Source organism: Zonotrichia leucophrys, chromosome 7 (assembly GCF_028769735.1).
Source record: "Zonotrichia leucophrys gambelii isolate GWCS_2022_RI chromosome 7, RI_Zleu_2.0, whole genome shotgun sequence".
NCBI lineage: Eukaryota > Metazoa > Chordata > Aves > Passeriformes > Passerellidae > Zonotrichia > Zonotrichia leucophrys.
Genome location: NC_088177.1, coordinates 27,144,443 through 27,163,372, shown reverse-complemented (window position 1 = coordinate 27,163,372; position 18,930 = coordinate 27,144,443). Strand labels below are relative to the sequence as shown.

Sequence of the window (18,930 nt, the reverse complement as noted above, 5' to 3'; positions counted from 1 at the left end):
CGCCTGTAATGAAGCATTCTGACTCCCTGGGTGAGTAGAATTCATAAAGAAGGCAAAGAAAGTAAGTACTTAAAGTCTTTAGTTATCAAAATCAAATTGTATTCAGTTCAGTATTTTTTTTCTTTAATACTATTGGTCCCTCTCCACTCTTTCCTGATGTGACAGTAAAGTGAGGAATCATAATGAAATTTAAATGGACACACTTATCAGTCTCACAGGTAAGATGCTGTATTATCTGGGAGAGGCAGTTCCCATTGCTCAGAACTACTGTTTTAGACCTTGTGCAGGACAATGTCCATACCACTGCTTCATTTTAATGATTTGTCTCACTGAAATTTTGTATAAACAACATAAAATCTGGAAACTTATTTAAAAACAACAAAAATTAAACATAAGATACTGCAGATTTAGATAGTAACCTCAAAAAAAAAAAGCATAGAAATTGCTGAAGGTACACAACATAGGTAAAAGTCCAGCATTTTCTTGATTAAAGCTGGGTGAGATTGGTAGCTGCTTCACAATACACAGATAGTGTTGTGCCTTCAAATTTTTTATATTGAAGGCATAATCTTCTAGTACCTGTCTGCATATATTTTCTTTCTTCTTCCCTCAGATTTTGCTAAATAAACTCTATGAGGTCCTTTTGCACAGAAGTATCATGAAAATATTTCATAGATTATAGTATCAAGTGCTATTTTTCTTTCATTATTTTTCTTCTGAATGAGGAATTGCTTTTTAGATTAGATCTGCCCTGGTGGCAGCCACAAACCTGAGATGAGATTTGTTACCTGGAATTCTTTGTGACTTAATCACACCTATGGAGATTTTTTTTCCCCAGCAACGGGAAAACTTAAAATGTTTAGATACCTGAATATCGTTCCAGGTAATTCTAGAAACTTTAAAAGTTAGAAGCGGTTAAAGGACTAAGGGAGTCATAAATAGGAAGTTATTTCATTAGATGTCCTGAGGATTCTTTATTCATCATAGTAGACTCTATTTGCTGCTTATGATGAAAAAAGTAATCAATTACCCATGTAGCAGAACTACTAAGTCACAGATAAAAATCATCAGGTAAATGTTTTGTCTCTTTGTTGCTAGAATTGCTTTTCACTACTGCTTATAAACAGGAAAAGGTAGATAAAGAGTGATCACTTACTACTTGAAGTAAAGAAAGATACCCAAATCCTACATTATCAAAGTTTACTTTCACGTTTTTCCATCGGGCACTTTGATTGTTTTTTATGAGTTCCTCGCACTGACTAAAATTGTTGATTTGGTCGACTTCAAACCTTTCATCAGTTGTGGTGTTAACACAGTAGTAGAACTTCCCAGCAAACAGATTTACTCCCATGATGCTGAAAATTAGCCAGAATATAAGACAAACGAGAAGCACGTTCATGATGGATGGAATTGCTCCTAAAAGGGCATTCACAACCACCTAGTACACAAATACAGGGGGAAAGAGAAAAGAGTATAAGCATATTTACAGCAATACATTTTTGTATACTGTTTCACCATTCCTTAATAAATGCTTATTCAGAAACTAATACTATAAAATTTAAAGCAGCATATTAATAACTGTAGCATTGCACCATTCCTTTAAATTATTAACATTAGTACATGTAATGAAAAGAAAATAAGTGAGATAATGAAAATAATTAATAGAAAAATAAAAGAGAACATTTGGCAGTAGTAAGATGATGCCTGACACTGACTTGTTCTACATAAAAAAAAGTGCTAAATGAAAAATGTAGACGTAATAAAGTTCTAAAAATGAATAAAATTATAGCTTAAAAATGTTTAAAGCAAAATGGTGACTTGTAGATTTGATCAACATAGTTTTGAAATTTAAGCTGGAAATACAAATGCCATGAATCTAGAAACTAAGCTCTACATAAAAGAATTATGCGCGAATTAAAGACATCACTTTATTGCCTTATTGTTCCATGCAAGATTATAACAAAGATTAATTTCTTTGTATACGAAAGCAAGACAGGTTTGCAATATGTGTCTACTTGAATCAACATAATTTATTTCAAGCTCCAGTCTTGTTGTTTCATGAATTAAGTTAGCAATACCCTTCATTTATCTAAAAAAGGATATAATTAGGGCTTCTGATTTTGCATTTTGAATTACTTTGGGGGGGGTTACCTTCTCAGATATTTGCAGGCAAGATGTCAATATATCTTTTGTAGTAAAAAGGTGCATTTTTCTGATATATACAGAAATTAATCACATGTGTCTGTCAGACCTATCAAAACTTTTGTGATGAGCAATTATTTTTCCTTAAGTATCCAATTCCAGCTTCTCATTTACAAGTTATATTTTATTTAAAAGTTTACTCTTTTTTCTTTTTTCTTCTGTAAACTTTTGGGACCTGGTAGGAATGTAAAATATGAAGTAGGGTTCTGACTTTCAGTAATCTAAGTTCTGCAGCAAGGCAGGAGAGGATTGGCATGGATATTGGAGTACATTAAGTTGTCTTAGTCCATCTCTGTTCCCTGCAATATCGATGCATTCTCCCCACCACCAACATAGCTGTGAGCAAGCTCAGAACTGCTCAGTCTTACTACCTGTATTTCACAGCCTCTAGAAGGCCTTTGTAAGAGGAATACTGTGGTTGTGTTATTCGTCACTCAGCACCCTCCTCCCCTTTTCCTCCCAAATTATATGGCCAGCAATCAGGACCTGTTTAGAGATCTTGGGTAGAAATGTTGTTTTCAGGGCATATTTTCTTTTCAATTAGAATGTTCTCCTCCATTGCCAGACAGTAGAAATGGGATCTTTCTGTAGCAGAACAATCCTTTTCTTCTATAAAACCACAATTTTATTTTTTAAATGTAACACTTTCTTATTTTTTTTATATTGCTTGTATTTTTGGTGATGAAAAGATCCCACTAATAAATCTGTTACTACTTAGCTGCATGGAATTGAGAACAACATAAAAATTAGAAATGGAATTAGAAATTCTGAAATTTGTTCCAAGTCTGACCTGATCTATGACACTGCACTATTCTATTGCTGCTTTGAAATTCTAGGCCAGCTAGTGTTTGTCTTTTTTTCCCCTACTCATAAAAATGTTCCAGATGTGTTACACTGATTGAATTCCTCTGTTTAGTCTTGATGAAAAACCTGAAAATAAAGATGTCAAGAAAGAAAGATGGGGATTTAGTTCTGCAACTCAAATGAATTAAGGTTACCTCTGCTCACACAAAGAATGGTTTTGCAAAAATTGAGTGCCTGTAGCAGTTACCTTTAAACACAACCCTGACATCCATTGAACCACAGCACAGATCCAGAACAGGCAGCAGAATAATAACAGCAACAATAACTGTTACAACAATTATGAATTGATAATAGTTGTAGAAAAAAGGATTTCTGCAAAATGCCTCAGTGCATCTTGCACTTGATAATCTTTAGATGAACAGGTAATGCAGTCTCACCACTGAGACTATGGAAAGATCAGCCACATCTTCTTGGATAAAAAGAGAACAGCTTCCAGCAACTGTTCCAACAATGCTTCCAACAACTTAATTCATACAGGTCACTGAAAACCCATCAAATGGTAATAATTTTTGGTCACTACTGACCTGGCCTGGATGCGAACTGGTGACCTAGAGATGAAAGGCTCTGTATCCTATTACCAACCCCTTGAGCTATCCAGTCCCCCTGGAAGGTTTTTTAAGAAAAGAAGAAAAGAAAATTAAAACTTTTAGAAGTTGTTTTGTGTTTGCATTTTTTTCTGTTTGATTTTTCTTCCTCAACAGTGTTGAGCCTTACTGCTACCATATTTATAATGTAAAACTGTATTGCTACACATTGGTCAGATGCTTGGCTGACTGTAAAGTTCTCCTTAGCAAGAGGTCTTTGATTTCTTCAACACATACAGTTGGAGGTAATTGCCTTAGCAGTGTTTTTCTGTTTTACTTTTTTTTTTTAATATTTGCTTTGGGAATTAGCTGAGGTATCTTCAGGATAACCAGGACATTAACTTAATATATATCCAAGATTTCACCCATACATACACAGACAACACACATAAGTTACAGCAAATGGACAGAAGAAAGGGAGAACCAATTGAAAAGTAAACTGAATGCAGATAAGGGGTCAATTAGCATTTCTTAACGAGTTAATTTAGCAAATAAAAATTGCCATTCTCATCTTGTTGGAAAGAGTCTGTAGAAGGTTAAAAGAATGTTGGCAACTACAGCTTTTATTTTTTGTTTGGTCTTTAAATCTAGATCAAATATACATGATTCAAAATGTATTTTTTCTGTTAAAAGGGACTGTTCTCTCAGGCCTATTTTCTGTTATTTCTTGATGCAGAATATAATGCCAGTGAATTGGAAAAAGATGTTTGCATAGCTATTTCTTTGGTTTCGTAAATTACCTATGCATTTCCTCAAGGCTGGGATGTTGCTGGTCAGGCTGACTCCAGTGAGAAAAGCTGCAAAAGCCCAAGTTCATTCTGCTTGTCCACCTTCCTATAGCTTCAGGTAGGTGGAACAGCAATAAGAACAAGTGAGAAGCAACATCCTATTCCTAAAAAGACAAAGGAGCTCTAGACTATTTTACATTTCAGTCAACATTCATCCAGGGAGAAAAAAATCATTGTGGGAAATCATGTCTCCTCTAGAATAAAGCAGTATCTCATATACATATATACAATTTTTCATGTTTGAATTTACATCTTCCAGTATCAGATTAATATATAAGAGAATTACTGCAATACTAATTTTATGTCCTATCTTTAGTAATCCAAGTATTTTTCATGGCTGCTGTTTGTATCTTCTTTTGAAAAACTCTCCAAAGAAAACAGTAAAAACTGGACAAAAAAATCAGTTTTGCTGTCAGAACTGTTCATATATATGTAGAATGAGGATTGCACAAAACACCAGCTTATCCCTGCTGTATGAACAGAATATAAGGAAGCTTTACTAGATTGACCCCTGCTGTGGGAGACATAGCTGAACACACAGTGAGATATACATGTATTCTAGTTGCCAGGGGAAAGTATTTTCCATGGATCCTGACACCTCAGCTGCCACAGACTTTCCAGGAATTCCTACATTGGAGCTGAATAATGGATATATCAGAGCCTCCTGAAATCTGTAAACAAACAAGGAAAAATCTTTAGTACTCCATATCCACTTTTCCCATGACTTTTGCAAATTCTGTGAAAAAGTTCCTAACTCTCTTCCTGGCGCAAACGAGGAGGAAGTTACCATCTTTGGGATGGAAAGGGAGATGACAGAAATGTGTGTGGAACATTTTTCTACTCAAAATTAAGAAGTAATTTATTTGCCTCCACTTGTAATTTTATGCTTAAATAGGAAAAGTTTCCAAAGAGCTGCCCGAGAGAACATTTGCAGTGAGAGATGGAGAAGTGAGCAGTGGTTTGGATTCTTGGTGCAGCACACAGGTAAGACTGCTGGAATGGCAGGAGGTACACCATGAGTGGACACAGATGTAGGCACAGGTGACAACGGGATCTGCATCTACCACATGCTCACAGTGAAGGACCTGGAGGACAACACACAAGGAAGTCAAGAAGACTCTGAAACCACAATGACTTCACCAAGTGGGTATCAAGTAACAGACAAGTGTATTCTCTCAAACTGTGGAAGAACTGAGGCAAGGGAAGAAAGGACATAGTAACTGTATGTTAACATACAATAACTATTCCAGGCAGGGGATCAAAAGAGCATCTGAGGCAGACCATGAAGAAACCCCACCCCTTAATCAAAAAGATTAACTATCTGATGCTGTAATAATGGCTTTCTGCTCTCCCTAGTACTGTAAAATTGATGATGGAAACTGCTTTTTTCTGAAATTAGAGGAGCCTCTTCTACAAATCATAACACAACAGAAGGTCAGTATGATTGGAGGAAATGCTTATGGGGCTTAATTTAGGAGCAGCTGAGTCAGTTGAAGATGTTTGTCACAAAAGGAATGGAGGTAGTGGACCTGAGGGGCAGCAGACAGAATAAAAACATGGCCCAGTGCTGAGGATTAAGAGTGACCCTCAGCAGAGTTTCCAGGATTTCTGTCATGGTTGTTTAGTGTGAGGTTTGGAGGTGCCCATGAAGGAAGATAACTGGCAATGCAGTACAGGAAAAATATTCCCACATAAGACACCCTGTCTCATCTGAGTGCATACGTGGGTTTGGATTGAAGATGGCTGTTGGGAGGGAAAGGGTTAACTGGAAGATTTGGTGAGGAGGGAATAGTTTCTGTCAAAGTGAACTTGCAGCTGGGAATGCTAAGCATGTCAGTGCGGGAAAACTCCATTTATTATGCCTAGTGTTGTTTATCCTCTGCCTGTTTTGAGAAGCAAATTCCTGTGTAGACACAATACACTCTCACAGTGCCTGAGCCTCCTCTGGGAGACAAGAGAGCTCAAAAGAGCCCAGCCTTGTGATAAGCTGTGCATGCACAAAGCCCTTTCATACACTGGGGCAGGCTGTGGGCCCAGCTGTCCCCACAGGATGAGGTAACCCTAAGGGACCTTGTGTCCCATGTGTCTCTGCCTCCCAGCATTGCTGGCAAGGTAATGAAATAAATTTACTCTTTGAGCTGTGTTCTGCTGGTTGCCCTGGTTACCTGTGGATTCACACTATGGCTCTCAAAGGATTAAAGTTCTTTATAGTGAAAGGATAAAGTATATGTACTTTTCCACAGCACTGTTGGAGATGGAAATTTTATTCACAGATAATAATGAAAATTTATCCCATTTTATCAATGTTTATATCAAGTGATAAACATCTGTGATACTGCAGTCTAGCAGATGAGGATGAACAGGAAAGGAAGAAAGAGAGAGAGGGAATTGAGAGAGAAATTGCAATAATTCTTTTACCTCAAAACTAGAAATTCTGTTATTGAATAGCTTGGAGTGGTACCCTGGGAAGAAGCATGCTGCATGTGCTTGGCGATCAGCTATGAGCTGGCTGTAGAGGCAACAGTAAATGAAAATTGGGTGTACCTGTGAGAGAAACTGCAACCTGCTTGACATGATCCAAGCACTTGTTACGGAGGAACAAGGAGAAATTTTAGATTTTAGGAACCTAAAAATGTAGAATAATCTAAGTAATTAAAACTTTCTCGTTTTCAATTAATTACTCCAATTTTGTCTCAATGGATTTTTGCAAGAAACTAATTTTCATAAGTTTGTCCCACAAATGAAAATCAGAGTGGTACACCATGCACCATGTTGATAGGAATGTATGATCTATATTCCACTAACTACATGCTATTGTTCCAGTATTTACCTGACAACAAAATAAACCAAAAACCAAAACAAAAATCCCAACCCAAAAAATCCCAACCCCAAACAAAAAGCCCCACCTAAATAAAAATCAAACGCCTCCACCCCCCAGATGAAAAAATTTAAACCCTAACACTCCATAAAACTGCTTCTGTTAAGTAAGAATTTCCCTTAATCCAACTTAAAGCTGTTGTCCTGTTGCCATTTTTGCACATCTGAGAAAAGTCTGGCTCTGTCTCTTACCTGTCTCTCATCTTCCAACCCAAATTACAGGCAATCAATGGATTTTGCCATTAATAGGCATAGAGTAAAATAACTAGTTTCTACTTTTGCTACACAGTTTGCCCTAATTCCATGTGTGTTCATATATTTTATTTTTAATGACATGACCTAGGATTTTGTAAGGTCAGAATTAAGTAATATTTTGAAAAATGTTTAGAAAAGTTTAAGAAATTTGAAAATATAAAAACTTCCTTATTTTCGCATATAAACTAATGCTTATCTTTAAGTCATGATCACTAAAAATTAGCAAACCAAAAGTTTGGAGAAGTAAATTATTGTGGAGGCCCTGGGGGATACAAATTATGAGGGATTATACTATTTTTTAAATAAATTTTTAAAAAGTAAAAAATGTTGTTTCCTAAGGAAACAATGAATGCATTTTGTCAGTGTTAGGCATGAGAAGCATGTTGTGTGAACCAATTGAAAAAAATTATTTATGACAGTGTCTTCAATTTTTTGAGTAAAAGGAAGACTGTATTGGGAATATACAGTGAAGATTATTAGAAAAGTACCATTTAAAGCAATGACTGTAAAAAAAGTTGTACTTAACTGAGAGTGTGCAAAGTCAGGCAGGTGGAAAGGACCAAAGAGAGCTGATAAGGAGTTACAAGTAAATCTTAGTCTGAACAATAATGAGGAAATAAAGCTGAAGTAAGAGATAAAAGGCCTCAGGGGATAAGAAAATCACTCCCTGAACAATACAATTGCTGTAATTTCCACTTTTCTGTAACTGTTACTGTACAAGTGCATCTGACTGGAGAACGCTTCTCATAGTGAATTTTGTCTTCAAGGAAAGGAAAATACTTTCTCAAACAATGCACCACTATTTTTATAACACTTGGTGCTGGAGAAATTTCACACTATTGGGTGGTGAGTTTATATCTTGGAATGCCACAATTGTTAGCAGAGAGGTTCAACTAGGTGATTCTGAAGTTCAGTTCTAGCTTCAATAAAAAAATTTAACTTGTTTAAAGTAGCATCGCTAGCATTTGTTATTCACATAACAGTCTCTTAAAAGCAAGCTACTGTTGGATTTAACAGAAGATGATGTTCTGGAGCAGCCTGATTCTGTTTCTCACCAGAAACCAAGTATGCAAAAAGTACTTTTGAAGACAATATAGAAAAAAAGACATAATTTTATATAATGTTTTATAAAATAAAATAATTATCTGCCAAGCAATAAATTACTCCATTAGTTTGAGAAGTCTTGGTAAATATTGTAAAGAGACATGAGCATGAAAACAGAGAAGTTACTTGATGTGGGAATAGTATCTTTGTATTTCACTAGATGTAGCAAAAAAACCCCAACTTCTTACCCTCCTTGTTCCATTAATGAAATGTTATCAACTTTTACATGCTCTGCAATATTTTCAATTAAAATGCAAACTGTATTATGTATTCCATTCAATTTTTTTTTAAATTTTGATCCTAACAGTAAGGGTTTTCTGTAAGATGCAACAACTAAAAAACTGGAAAAAATGGTATAATTTTCAATTACATAAAGTAACTCTTCAAAAGTTCTCTTCTTATTGTAGAATTACAGTCTAAAAAATACTAAGATGTTTCCTGTATGATTGGTGAACATCTATATAGACAGATTTTAAAGTTTGTAAATGTTTAAATTGCCTTTCAGGAGACACAAAACATCTAATAGACTCTTCTCAAAACTCAAAATTAATGAATAAGATCAGTCCTGAAAAAGTCCTTCCAAGTGCACGATGTTTAGATCAAAAAAGTATATTCCTCTATTTTTAAGAGAAATTTGCAGAAATTATTCACTCACTTCCTTGAGAGTGAATACATAATTCTTAAGTGTGGGAGGAGATGCTGAACTTACACTGAACATGGTTGCTACTGATGCATCATTTGCAGCGCAGCTCTAAAAACCCCTGCATTAGTGACACCCTCCTGCAGGTTGTGCTTGCAAGGCTGGTAGTTCTAACAAGTGGATTTTGCTAACGATTCTAGTGAATGCAAAATTTTTATATCACTGACATGTCTCCTGCAGGACATTATAAACCCCAAGAAAGATAATACTCTTACTGGCATTTTATAAAAAAATTATGAAAACTAGTTTCCAACAAAGGCCAAAGAAGACTGAATTCAGATTCCAAGGGGTTTTATATGTTATATATTGTGTATACAGTTAGAGTGATTTACTTATTGTAACATATAGGGTGTTTTAAATTACACAAAAAACTTAAATTGCAACTATAGAAATATCTGTAGTTTGTGACTATTCAGATCACAATATTTTGGAGTGTATTTAATGTATTAAGAATAATATTAAAATATTTCTTTAGGTTATTTTGAGTATATTTGGTATAAATTGGGTAACAGAGTAAAGCATAGATATTCCAAAACAATATAAAAGCCAGATTCAAAATTGTAAAGAAAGCCATTTTTTATCTCAGTTAAAAAATAGCTAAAAATCTTGAAATAGCTGAAAAAAATACCCATTTGCTCATTTTCTTGTTTTTTCTTTAACACTGAAATGTCAAAGAGTTATTTCCAAAGATTTAAAGCAATTGAGAAGCAGTGGAGGATGAATATATAGAATCTACTTGTACTGGGATTTGCAGATGAGGTTGTCTCTCCTCCTAACCCTTAGTTTACAATGTAGTGATTAGTCAGACTGTACTCATTAAGGGTAGAAAAGGGGGAAATACTGTACCCACAAGAGAGGTAAGGGGAGGAACCAGTGGTCCACCCCATCCAAGCTGAAACGTATCCTATATGAAATAGAAATATATAGCCTGTTATTAGTTGTGAATCTGTAATGACAGACACTTGATGCTATGTTTTATAACTCAATTATATGAGAAATGTTTCTTTCATACTAATGAAGTTTTGAGTACTCTTGAAAATGCCTCATTGCCACTTTCCTGGTAAAGGAATCTAAGGAATAGCCATTGAATTTTAGAGGAGATTTAAGATATCAAATACTCTAATTTAGATTTTAAAAGTTATGAAATTGGACTGGAAATTTGAAATACAGTAAATGTTTAAAGCCATCAGCCAGAAATATGCATAAGGCATGCAAAACTGAAAGTGCAAGTGGATTTCAGATTGTTTGCTGCCTTCTACTATTTCTCTAATAAATCAAGCACGGCATGACATGCTTTATTTTGTGAAGTTAGACACAAATGCATGCTTTATTGTCACTTAATTCTCTAACTCAGCAAAGCAAATGTACTCCATATTCTACATTTTCAAGTAGCATACCGATTCAGAACTAGCGCAAAAGCATTATACTGCAAGTACTAAAAAGCTAAACAAAAAGCAATGGGTATATTCAAATCTCAGTTTGCAGCTACTTCTGCTTAGTACATACACTAATTGAGATGAGAATATAAACCCTAAGACAGAAATTTAAATTAAATTAAAGCAATCCTTTACTTTGCCTTCCAGCATCTGGGTGGAGTTGGTTTTGAGATTCAATATAGAAAGTATAAAAATTTCTCAAAATTCAGTGTACTATACTATACTATATTATACTATTTAGTATTCTGTACAAAATTCAGCAGATATTCAAAATGCCTTTAATATGGCAAAATTCACTTCTGTGCTTAAGGCAAGCACAAGCTATGGACTGCCTGTACCCTATTTTGCTGCAAGTGATTCATGTTATCTTATACTCACTTTAGAAAGAGAATTATGAAATAGCATAATTATAAAATTAATTGTAACTAAAGAGTATAGCTGAAGACTTCTAAGAATGTAACTTAAAATCTGAAGTGTGTTTCATATTTAGGCATAATAGAATAATCATTAGTATATACTGACTGTATAAAATGCTGCACTTCTCCAATTCATCAGAATGAAAAACTTATTTAAGAGAAACTTTGATTGAATTAAATTAGTTGAGTACTTGGCAAATTGTTTCACAAAATGATGCAGAGTTTCTTATATCCACAGCCTCTTGTGGAATACTTCAGATATTTTACATTTCCAGTGCAAAATTTGCACAGTTTTGAACATGGGTAAACATTAAAATTTAAATACATGCTGAATAAAAACTCTGTTTTATCACAGCTTAATGTAGGTATGAGTAACATAAGAAATCCAAGAGGGCTGCTTTATCTTTACTTTCTGCAGACAGAAAAAGAATCTCTTTTTATGAACTCTTATGAAATTAACTTGGTTTCTGAGAAGACTTCAATTTGACTATAGTCTTATGAGCTGGTCAATTATTTATCATTTGAATCTTTTTACTGTTCGTGAGTCATTCATAAAGTAATGCCAACAACTGTCAGTGAGCTGTTTGGAATGCTTGCCAAGTGCTTTGGAAAAAAAACCACTATTTCAGAAGTGCAAGTAATTACTATAAGGCCTCTATATATTTGGCCAGTCAAATCTGCTAAGTGACTGGAATCAGGCACTTCATTGACTGTCATTAATATTGGAGGACAGAGCTGAAGTCTGTTTGCTTCTCCAAGCTTCTCTGTGATTCCTAACCAGTAAATTGCTCATGAATTATTCATGTTGTGTAGCTGAAATTCTATCATATGATTGGGCTCCTGGCAGAGTTTCATAGTTATTCAGCAAGCAGTAGGGGAAAGCAGTAAATAGAATTCAAATAACAGGTACCTTAATAACAGCTTCTTTATGCATGAATATCCTAAATCTTGTAAGTGGAAAATTTACTAAGGCAATCATGTAAAGATACAGAAAAATGAATAAAACATTTGGCAATCAATTTTACCATCTTTTTAGAAATGGTCTTTTCTTCCAATGTCATTTTAATAGCTGCATTTTTTTTCCTCCCTGCATATTATCTGTACTGGTCTCCCAGTCCTCCTGCAGCTGACCAGAACATCATTAAAAACATAAAGCTGACAGCAGTTTCCCAACATTTCTCTGCACAAAACCACATACATTTATCTGAATGTTCATGAACAGTATGTACAAAGAAAGACAAAGAGAAAATGGCTAAATCAAATAGTTGCATATTCTGTGGTACTTGACCAGCTCTTACCCTGCTGAATATCACTTCATGAGTTTCATATAAGGAGAAAACTGTTAAAAGTCAATTTGCTGCATGAAGCTGAAGTTTATTAATTCAGTAATCATTGCTTAGCAATGTATTTTCTGCTGCATTCTGAAGTGAAGATAGACAATCTGCTGAATACAATTTCAGGAAAAGAATATGAAGCCTCAGTTTGACTTCATTAATCTTAGATTTTTTTCTAAAGATTTTGCATTGTTTTCTCTTATGTTTCCATGACGCAGGAAAAAGCATTCTCTTAAAGCATATTTCATTGACATGCATATAGAGTTAGTTTGTATTCAGTGGCTTTAAGGAACAGAAGGTATAAACAAATGAAAAAATAAGTCAAAATGCCTTCTTGAGTGAGATGAATAATAAGCAGGGCCTCTAAATTACTCAGAGTAACAAGAAATAACTTTATATACATTGTATTGAATATTGAATAGCGATTAGTTGAAATAAAAGAAGCATTTACCTGACAAAAAGAATAACTTCATAGAGGAATCAAATGACTTGATTTGCTTTTTATGTCAGCCAAACTCAGAAATAGATTTAAACCACTAGTAGATATGAATGTATCTGTAGTATCATCTGATGAAATTCAATGGGGTTAGATTAAAGGGAGTTTATAGAATATAATGAAAAATGAAGAAGTTCAATTTCTAGGAGAAAATATCTTTTTAAACTAATGCTAATGATTCCTGTACAAATATTTTGATATATCTATCAGTAAATAAATCAATACAATTGTGTTACGTTTTATTTATTATTAGCACTCTGCTAAAAGTGTTCATAGTTGGCAATTTCAAAGACTCATATGAAAAACTCCTGAGATTGGCTAGAAAGTAAAGTAACCTTAATGAATATAAGTTCTATGTGATAACTGCATATGGATTTAGGTGAATGGATGAAGCTTTTTGCTTATCTGTTAGTAAAAGATATGCGATAAAAGATAGTGCAGCCTCTCTGCATGGACTTGTCATTCCTTGTTGTGCATGCATGTATTCTTTAGATGCATGCATAGTTTCAGACACTTTCACGTGTTCTTACCCTCATGCCTTCAAATCGTGACAAAGCTCTTAGAGGTCTCAAAGCTCTTAGTGTCCTAAGGGACTTAATGGCACCAAGTTCAGAGTAACCCAATGCATTTGCTGTTAAGCTAACCAAAGAGACCTATATGAAAACAGGAAAGTAAAAATTATTATTATTATTATCACTACTTTACATACCATAGATGTGAGACATACACTTCGTTAGAAGAGTCTAATTTTGGATCACTTTCTTCAGGAATAGGGAGTCTTTCAAGTTAAAAAAGAAGAAGAAGAAGAAAAAGCAATATGAAAGGTGAATAGATAAACAAACAAAAATATCATAACTAAAATCTGGAAACATTAATCCTTCTGAACTTCATCCTTTGCTACTGATCTGAAGACATTTAAAATCACAAAACCTGAATTATATTAATCTCTCCTTTTTACCAATTTAGGTATTGGTCTTATTTTTTCTTTGTTTTACAATACTGTTGGGAGCAGTAATTGTGGTTGATAATGCCATTTGATTGCTTGCAACTGAAAAGGAAGTGGCTGGAGTTTATGTTGAACTACACATGGATCACAGAACAACATTGCTCCTCCGAAAATTGGTAAAAAGGACTATTTTTGTTATAGGCAGTTATACTGACAAATCCTTTTGCCTGACTGCTGAAATTGCGAGCTTTACAAGCTGAAATTAACCTGGAATATGCTGTTTCTACGACCTTAGAAGGACAGTTCCATTGGTGGAAGAATTTGACAGGCCTTTAAATATTCCATGTCCCTACATGACCTCAGTGCAAAATACCACATTCTCCATATTTGCTATGGCTCCTGTCCAAAATATTACTTTCTGTTTGTTTCCCATTTCCCCTAAATGTTCCCTCATTATGCTGTTCTAATTTCTTAACTATTTATTGGGCCAAAACCAGCATAATGTTCTCATATATTCTTTCATTATAAAGAACAATGTATCAGGTAAAGAGAATTCTAGAACTGTGCTCATATTTAAAAACAAGTATTATATGTACATTTTTTAGCTTTTAGAAGTTAATAGCTTTTCTGAACTTTTCAGCAGCTCTAGCAACCACAAAACTTGGTTCTTTTGAAATCTCAATTTCTTTTTTCCAGCACATTCATTGTATTACTGAAAACTTTCAAGTCGCCTTAATCTAAAGGAAAACTAAAGAAAATACCCACATGTGTAAGTCCAGCATTTATCATGAACAAATTTAGACACTTTAATATGTACTATACCTTCACATGATGTATTAACATTTTCACATTCACAAGGCGGCTGTTTGGGATAGTATGATTTAAATAAGGTCGAATATTAGAGAAAATTAGTTTAAAAAATGAACAGCTGCTTCTGTTTGCATGTTTGTTCAAGCTTTTTTGTTGGAGGCATCACTTAGGCACCCATTTTGAGAATTTCATTACTAAAAAGCAGTGTTTTCTGAGAGAGGGTACTTTCTTTGTATGAAACATGACTATCTGTAGCTGTATATGTGGAGTTGAATCCTCAATATATTTAAACTACAATGTACACAAATCAAAAATGTTGTAAACACTCATTAAAAAAAAAACCAAAAAAACTAAAAAAAAACCAAACTGAAGAAAATTAAATTAATTGTTCTGATACTCCAAGGCAGGATGACCTCTTTCAACAGCAGTGTTGGGACAAAGCCCCCAGCTGCCCGGGGGCTCCATGCAAGGTCCTTCTGTTCAGCGTGAGGATTCCAGTCTCTCTTAACACAGCAAGGCAGTGCTGCAAGCATGATGTGAAACACAGAGAAACATGGAATTTTTCCAGCTACCTTACTTTTCCAATTGAAAAGTAAACTACTTGGCATTAATAGATATTATGGCTGCAGAGAAAGTTTAAAAATTACTAAATAAATAGAAAAGTGTCGCTAGGAAATGCACTACGTACATCGACAATCAGGAAGTCCAGCCAGCACCAGGCATTAGTAAAATATGTTTGGTAGCCATAGGCCACCCACTTCAGCAGCATTTCCAGAATGAAGATGTAAGTGAAGACTTTGTCAGCATATTCCAGCATGGTCTTGATAGTTTTACGTTGTTCAATATATATGTCTTCAAAAGCCTGTGAGTATAAACATTCAAGGATGTTAGTTTTTGTTACTGCACGTGCTTCAGGTTGTAGCACAACAAACCAAAAAGGCAACAAAAAATGGCAATAATATTCAAGAAATGGCAAGGATATGTCATTTCTAACTAATGCTTCTTTTTCTGGTAACTCAGAATATATCTGGTTTTTCCCTATGGAAATATATTTTCCAGCTCTCAGGAGGAAGAAGCAGATATTACACAGCAACCACTACACTGGTCAGAGATTTTTTAAAATGCATTTATTTATTTATTGCTGATAGTGAATTATTCTTCTCAGATCATATTGCATATTGACAAATAGAATTGATTCTGCCAAGTGTTGTGCCTGAACTGAATTCTATGAGATCATTTGGCTTGTATGTAGGTAGACCCAACTACAAAATCCAGGGCCTTAGCTGTAAAATTTGGAGGACAATGACAATACAAGTTACCTTTTGTTTTTTAAGTCCTCTGGCTTCCTGAACATTTTAAGTTATAAATCTTAAAGTAAGTTCTTCCTTTCTTAAAAAAATTATCTCTCTTAAATCAATTACCTTCTTTATTATTCACATTTTATTAAATACATAACATTTCTGAGCTCCTTGCAATGTTATTTACACTTTTTGTGTTCTCATTTTTAGGCAATTGAAAAAACAAATAGCTCCTGCTTTTCATAATTTTTTTCCCCTTTAATTGCTTTCAAATTTCAATTCTGCTATTATTTCTTATGAAGACTGACTGATTTTATCAAGCTGAAAGAACTGGAATGATCTGCTAGCTTGCAAAGATTTGGATTTTTTTTATATTAACATTCATTTTTACTCAGCCTGCTTTTGAACCACTTGACATCTGTCAGTTCAAATAATTGGTGTTTGTATATGAGCCATCAAGCTAAGGTCTGTGTAATTCTGGTTGCTTGCATCAGGCACTGTGGAACCTGGCACTCCTGTACTCACTAGAACGGGGAAGTCAGCACTTGAGATTTCCTTTGTGCGGGTGGGGGATGCCAGAGGCAGGGAAATGTGTCTGCTCCGTGCCCTGCCCTGCCTGCTGCATTTCCTGCCCCTGGTGACAGTGACACTTGTCTGGAGCATGGCCTTGGGGTGAATATGGGATGCAGAGCTGGTGGGTACAGAGAGGCCTCTTCACTGCCACAAAGGACTTTAAAGGGAGAGCAGAGTCTCACATCCCCAGAGGCTTGGGCTAATCCGTGTTCTTTGAAACGTTTGCACAAAATGAAGGTTCTTTGCATGACTCACCTTAGGCTCACAAGCACAAGGTACTAACATTGTGGGATCTTTTCTCAAACTTCCTCTAAATACAGTTATAGAAATTCACCTTTTTCAGATCTCCTTCCACTAATTTTCTCATGTAAATTTCTTGTCACTGAAGATTTTCTCCACTCAGTTTTATGGACCAAAATTCAATGGTGTAAACTTGATCTTTTTTTCTTACTTGGAGGATTTTATATGACAGGGAAGGTGTCACATGGTATTGCATAAAAGTTGTTTTTCGGATGGTTGTGTCAATATTATTCCAAACAAAAGCAGAATAATTATTAGAGATGTAGCTGAAACTAGTGATAGATATTATCATAAACTGCTAACAGTATTAACAGTATTTTAAAGTGTTGGCAGTGGTCTAATGAGCTTATAATACAATTTTGAAACGCAATTTTGTTTATTATGTAGGAAGTTAAGTAATTTGCCAAAGGGTAATTAAGTCTGTGATGGTAGATGTTAGATATGCTGTGCATTATCTTACAGCAAATAGTTTGCCTAAGAAACATCACCTCAGTGTATTTATACAGGCTCACTTTAATTTAAAAATTCATCTATAATTTCTTTATTCTTTGTCATTATTTGTATTTTTTAAAAGACATATTATTGTTAGGGTTTATTTAATTTATTATTACAGATTTTTCTTATGGTTGGCTTCCCTTTATTCTGCCCTTGCATGATTGTTAGAGCAAGTTCATGCTTTTTGCAGATGTCCCTTCAGTAAGTATGAGTCAGGAGAAGCTGAATTGTAAGTCTAAATAATCAACTCTTATTCTTAGAAAGGAATCAAAAAACCCCACACAGTCTTATCTTTTTTTACTGTTCAAGCACACAGCATTTATAGGACTAGATAAGCCAGCCCTGGCCCTTGCAAGGTGTTTTGAACTGTTTGTGCCATTATAGTTCCAAACACTCAACAGTGACAGTCCTTTTCCCTGAGCTACAGCACTAAACAGCAGAGGAAGGAGGGAGCACACTCAAATAAGAAAGTTTACATGTTCTTTTCTTCACATGTGGTTTCTCTCTGCCTGAGGCATATCACTGCCACTTCCAGCAATGGAGGTAAGCTCTCTCTAATCACTGATGTCTGTTCCTTTTTCTACATGTTGTTGAGAAGAGACTGTTTTTGCTGTTTTTCTCAAGACCTGAATAAAATTTAGTCCTACCATTTGAAGGCATGGAATTGTGTTAAGTTAAAGCAGTGTTAGAAGAGACAATTTTAGGGAGTTTTCTGACAACATGAAAACATTCCATCCATGTTTTACTTACCAGAGCTCCACTACTGAGGAGAATCATAAAGACAATGAAAGTCTCAAACCAGTTGTGTTCAACAATCCTGAAGCAGGTTTTTCTAAGGTTCCACCACTGCTTTCCTCTTCCTTCTTCTATACTTACTTGACAGCACTTGAACCTTCTTACACAGCCTTTAGAACATAGTATGAAATGAGAGGGGAAATAAAGGAGAGATTTTTTTTGAGTTGCATTAATTTTGGTTATGCATTCTGTTGATGATACAATGCTCTCTTTACTGTGCTCTTTAGTAAAAAGCAACATATTTTCACCTAGATAACCTTCTTTTTCTTCAAAGAAAAAAAATCATTGAGACAATTGGAATTTTCAGTTAAATAAACAAGTGAGAAGAATGCATTTCTCATTTATCAAGAAGTGCTCAATACAGTGCACAAAAAAAGATAAAAGTCCATCAAACACAAAGCCAAATTACAGAATACAAAATAAGAGTTAAACTATACAAATTCATCCAAATGTCAGGTAGGCTGATGCAGTAAGATATGGGCTAATGATATTAAACTGTACCTTCTTTTGTTCAGGATACTCAATTCAGACAATTTGCATTCATTGCATGAAAAATTCTAAGTCTCTTGTCTGAGTTCTGAGCTTTTCAGTACCAGCTAATTTCTCTCACTTGTGCCCCTAATTATTTTACACTTTTATTATTTAGCTGCTGAATTT

General features: G+C 34.8%; 1 protein-coding gene across 3 annotated transcripts in view; it reads right to left on the bottom strand.

The window, feature by feature from the left end:
• LOC135450524 (sodium channel protein type 1 subunit alpha) overlaps positions 1 to 18,930 on the bottom strand; it is an 88,972-nt gene that overhangs the window by 11,939 nt on the left and 58,103 nt on the right. For all 3 annotated transcript variants that reach the window (XM_064718806.1, XM_064718808.1, XM_064718805.1), the window contains 4 exons: positions 18,229 to 18,383; positions 15,501 to 15,674; positions 13,587 to 13,709; positions 1,157 to 1,438 (listed from right to left, as the gene is read on the bottom strand). In XM_064718806.1, the coding sequence (XP_064574876.1) occupies positions 1,157 to 1,438; positions 13,587 to 13,709; positions 15,501 to 15,674; positions 18,229 to 18,383 (734 nt within the window). The remainder of the gene's footprint in view (positions 1 to 1,156; positions 1,439 to 13,586; positions 13,710 to 15,500; positions 15,675 to 18,228; positions 18,384 to 18,930) is intronic.